Source organism: Mycetomoellerius zeteki, unplaced genomic scaffold, assembly GCF_001594055.1.
Source record: "Mycetomoellerius zeteki isolate Tzet28-1 unplaced genomic scaffold, Tzet1.0 scaffold994, whole genome shotgun sequence".
NCBI classification, from domain to species: Eukaryota; Metazoa; Arthropoda; class Insecta; order Hymenoptera; family Formicidae; genus Mycetomoellerius; species Mycetomoellerius zeteki.
The window spans coordinates 5,724-10,883 of record NW_017258037.1 but is presented as its reverse complement, the minus strand read 5'-3'; the positions used below and the strand labels follow the sequence as shown (position 1 = coordinate 10,883).

The following is a 5,160-nucleotide window of genomic DNA, read 5'->3' as shown; positions in this document are numbered from 1 at the left end:
ATTCGCGAGATCCCAACACCGAATCTGCCTGTTTAATTTGCTTGCTAAGTTAATGGTTTGCTATCTCCGTAGCTATCGCGTCTACCCGATCGCATGTCGATTCGATAGCGCCACTATCGTTCCGCTGCATTATAATTAATTTTCTCTGTCTACTAATAATTTTTCTTTCTCTATTTCAATGTTTTCTTTTACTGTAGTGTCTTTCGCTTCGGCATAGTAAACACGCTTATTATTTACTTAGTGGTGACGATTGTGTTAACGCCCTGCCTTCGAAGATCCCATTCATCCTCCTGCAAACCGGCCCTTACCCGTACCCCCCCTCTGCCGTTAGGTAGAGTTAGCCAGCCCTCACGCGAGCGAGAGACTGCTCTCGGTTTTTGGTGATACCTAGTGCTCGCGGAGTTTCGCGGTTTCCGCGTGGTTCGCGTGGTTCGCGTTCCCGTTCGTGAAATCGACGTTGCTTTGAAGCACGTCTGGCGCCCAACTTTGTCGCAGCTCTCGATTCTCGCTCGACCGCGTGAGACATATCCTCCGATCCGATCGATCCGCCGTTTCTCGAAGTGCGCTCCCGCGCGCACTCCACATAATCAACGCCGGGAAAAGGCGTGACAACATATATAATATATATACCTCGTGTTGATGTTGTCTGAAGAGGTTGCGATTGTGAAAAATGTAAAGTGTCATTAGAAGTCGTAATCGACCCAAATCGTGATTTTTCGTGACTAAAGGAATTTTGGATTTTCGAAATCCCGCTTAAGGTGGTATGCGTTCTACATTACATGAAGGTAAACATGTATTATTAATGTTTAGACAAGCAATAGATTTTTGGAAACAATATTGACCATATTCAGGAGAATATTCATTTTGTAATTGTAGAAAATTGTCTTCACTAATAGCGAATTCAATTGGACGCACTAGTGCTTCTAATTGAATTCGTCATAAGATATGATTACTCCCCTTAAAGGTGCCATTACATGCAAGCGTCAAGCATCTGCGCAGAATATTATTGCGCAGATATCTGAATCTCCAGACTTCACAACTTCTTGACGCAAAATGGTAAATTAAAAGAGGTTATGTCTATATATACTGCGGTCCTGATATATGCTAAAAATTTATATTCATTTATATTATATAACGTAAACTACAAGATTTTACTATTAGCAGTGTATGTATATTAAATACAATTTCAGTAAAATTATTAAACATATTATTGCGCATGCTTTGACGTTCAACGTTTGACGCTCTCATGTAAAAGCACCTTTAGATTTAAAAGTAATCCAATCAACACAAAGAAAACTTATAATAATTACAAAATTAACATTCTGCTGAATGCGGCTAATGTCAATGTTAAATTGTTGAATTGTTTTGGAGGTATCATTGAATTGGTGAGGTCGGAAAAATAAAAAATGGATCGAGATATTGATTCGAACTACGACCGATCGCGAGGTTTCGTCCTGGTCCCCACTACTGGACTCATCAGTAAGGCGATGTAGTGGGACCTGCCTTAGACGCCCGAGAGAGTATTAGATCGGGATCTTATTTAAACGGAATTCATGTAACTGTGGTGCTTACGAGAATCCGTGTGTGGGGACATCGTCAGCCATTTTTCCCTAAAGCAGGCAAGCTAGGGTTTTTCCCGACTCAGGAGATTAGCTGCCTGCGTGCAGTAAGAATTCGAACAGAACTCTCTCAACTGCCGAGCTAGTCACACGTGATCTCAGCAACAAAATAAAGATTATTTGGTTACGATAGACAAGTGTGTTACACCTTTTTCCTCGTCCACTGCAGCAGGGCGTGGGCTGTAGTTCTAAGCCCTGCATTAATAACGACTAAACCCACATTGGTGACCCCGACGTGATGGCGAAGGTGAACGACTGGCAATCGCCGTGCAAGTAGCCAGCTAAGTAACACGGCTCATGGTCTGACGACGGCGGCGGCGCTAACAAGCAGCATTTGTGAGTGGAAGAGAGACTTCTCGGTCATCGTGAAATCGAGCGAATTCCGCAGTTCTCAGCAATTAAAGAACTGTGGTAAGCAGTCAGCGCACAAATTGCGAGTTTTTTCGAGGACGCCGCATGGGCGGCCTGCGGGGGAAGCATCACCGTCGTGCACTACACGCCAGACATACCAGCGGGGGCAGGTTGGTCATCGTCCCAGAGAGCGACGTACCGTCTAAAGCAGCGACTCTGTACTTGGGGCCCTGCCAGAACTTCGTCGTCAGCCAGGCGACCGTTGGGCGATATCAGACGTCATATTGGCGCATTCCCGCGCTCTTCAACGGAAATGACGTTGCAGCACCTAATCGCAGCTCTGTTTGATTTGAACAGGTATACAGACTATTTCATTGACGTACGCGTGCGGCGAGTTAGAGCAGAGACCATACCGGACAAACCGCATCTGTCGTTAGGCGTGAAACACTTACAATTAGTGTATATAACGTAGCGTGTCGTAGTGAATAAATATGGCACCTCCCACGGAAGAGCTTCAAAATGGGGTGTGATCGGGAATTTTGCGCATATTAATACTTACCGAGTTCCCAAAATTCCACCGTTTCTAATTAAAGCTCCAGTAATCTGATTTATTCAAGTGGAAGCCACTTTCGAAGCCGCGCGCATTACCGACCAAAAGACTAAGGCTCACCATGTAATAATGTCACTGGATGCGGAAGTGATCGCGTGTTGTAGGGACCTCATTGCGGAACCCGACGCGGATGAACCGTATACTAGGCTTAAGGAGCGTATCATCGAAAGCTTTTCGGCTTCGACAGAAAGTCAATTGCGCCAACTGATTAAAGGTCAAGTATTGACATCCGGTAAACCGTCGCAGATCCTCAGCCGTCTACGTAACCTCAACCCTGACAAGCGGTGCGATGAGGCGGTCCTTAAAACTATTTTTTTCGAGTATCTATCGCCGTGCGTCAGAGGCATCCTCGTGTCCTCTGAATGTACCGAGCTCGACAAATTAGCCAAAATGGTGGACAAAATCGCGGAAACTTCTAATGAATCAGCGCAATGTGCCGCCGCGTCGCTCAAAGAATCGAAAACATCCGACTTAGAAGCAAAAATCGATCGTCTTGCTGCGGATCTTGCAACTCTTGCGGCCGAAGTTAAAAGACCCAGCAGATCGCAAGCAAAAGGAGGAACGGATAAACAACGCAAACGTTCCAAGAGCAGACGCTCTAACGTCTGTTGGCCGCACAGAACGTTTGGCGATCAAGCGCGCGCGTGTAAAGGCACTGAAAAAGATCCATGTACGTGGCCAAAGCCTAAGACTATTACGGGGGCCAATTCGGGGAATAGAGGTGTCTGCTTACACAGAGGCGGGTGCAGCAGACAATAACATCTCTGTTCGCCTCCACATTTGCGATCGCGTGACCGGCAAAATTTTTCTCATAGATACCGGCGCGGAAATTTCACTACTTGTAATAGAACGAATAAAAAAAATGCCGACTAATCTCAAGCTGTACGCAGCGAACGACACCCTAATTGATACATATGGTGAGTCGTTTCGGATTCTTCATCTCAGTATACGTCCACTCACGTGGAATTTCTATATAGCCTCGGTTCCGTATCCAATAATCGGGGCCGACTTAATTTCGTTCTATGGCCTCCTACCGGATCTCAAGGGTCGCAGACTCATCGACCCTCGGAACAATGCATTTACATCTGGTTTCATTAGAGCTGTATCAGTTCCACCAATCAGTTCAGTAAACCCCGCCATTAAATTCGCGTATATTATAGCAGAATTTCCGGAGGTCACCGGTCTTGACCAATCAACTCCAGTTAGCAATAACGACGTGTGTCACCACATCGTCACCACGGGTCCACCCGTAGCGGAGCGTCCAAGACGACTGAATCAGGACAAGCTCAAGGCAGCGAAAGCCGAATTTAAACGATTAGTAGACCTCGGTATTTGCGAGCCATCTAATAGTCCCTGGGCAAGCCCTATACACATGGTGCATAAGAAAGACGGGTCATGGAGGATCTACGGCGACTGTCGCCATCTCAATGCGATTACCGTGCCGGATAAATTTCCTATTCTGCATTTACATGATTGTTCTTCTATTCTACGCGGCCGTATTTTCTAAACTTGATCTCAGTCAAGCATATAATCAGATTCCTGTCGCGAAAGAGGATATTCCAAAAACAGCGGTGATCACATCCTTTGAGTTATTCGAGTACAAATGTATGACCTATGGTCTTAGAAATGCCAGCCAAACATTCCAGCGATACATCTTTCGTGCGCTCGGTGATCTTGAATTTGTATTTGCGTTTATCGATGACATACTTATAGCGTCCGAGTCGCCTGAGGAGCACGAAAAGCATTTACGTATTGTCTTGCAACGTCTCAAAGAATTTCATTTGCGTCTCAACACCGAGAAATGCCAATTCGGTAAACATGAATTGGAGTTCCTCGGGTTCATAATAAACAGTGAAGGCTGCAAGCCCACTCCGTCAAAAATACAGGCCATTCGTAATTTTTCCAAGCCACGGACGATCATCGAATTGCGCCGTTTTCTCGGTCTCATCAATTTTTACCGCAGACTTTTGCCTGATGCAGCCACCATTCAAGCGCCATTGAACGAGTATCTCCGCGACTCGCGCAAGAATGATAAGCGAGCGATTGCGTAAACATCGTATTTACTGAACGCCTCTTCGGCGTAATACTGAAATGTAAGGACGTCCTGGCCAACGCAACACAAGTGTCCCATCCATCTGACTCAGCCGAAACGCGCCTAGTTTGCGACGCGTCCGACTTTGCTATGGGAGCCGTTCTCGAACAACGTCTCGACGATTCGTGGAAGTCGCTCGCGTTCTTCTCACGCAAATTTAGTACGGCGCAACGAAATTACAGTGCCTACGATTGAGAACTTACTGCGATCTTCGAGGCGGTCAAATAAATACTTTAGATTTTTTGTTGAAGGACGCACATTCAAAATATTGTCAGATCACAAACCACTCGTTTATGCATTTATGCAACGTTCGGATAAGGCATCGCCGCGTCAACAAAGACAACTTTCGTTTATTTCAATGTTCACTACGCGCATTGAGGATCTTTCGGGCAGTAACAATGTAGTTGCCGACTCACTCTCTCGCGTTGAATCTATTCGGTTGCCAGTTGAAATCGAATTAAACGAGCTCGCGCAACAACAGGAACTCG

General features: G+C 45.8%; 1 protein-coding gene across 1 annotated transcript; it reads left to right on the top strand.

Moving 5' to 3' along the window:
• Positions 1 to 2,649: 2,649 nt before the first annotated feature.
• Positions 2,650 to 3,339, top strand: LOC108731058 (uncharacterized). Its single transcript, XM_018461115.1, has one exon. It carries the CDS (start codon positions 2,650 to 2,652, stop codon positions 3,337 to 3,339), a length of 690 nt encoding a protein of 229 aa, XP_018316617.1.
• Positions 3,340 to 5,160: the final 1,821 nt, after the last annotated feature.

Bases quoted from the DNA above. Each gene is read 5' to 3' on its own strand.
- LOC108731058 (XM_018461115.1), top strand. From the start codon at position 2,650: ATGTCACTGGATGCGGAAGTGATCGCGTGTTGTAGGGACCTCATTGCG.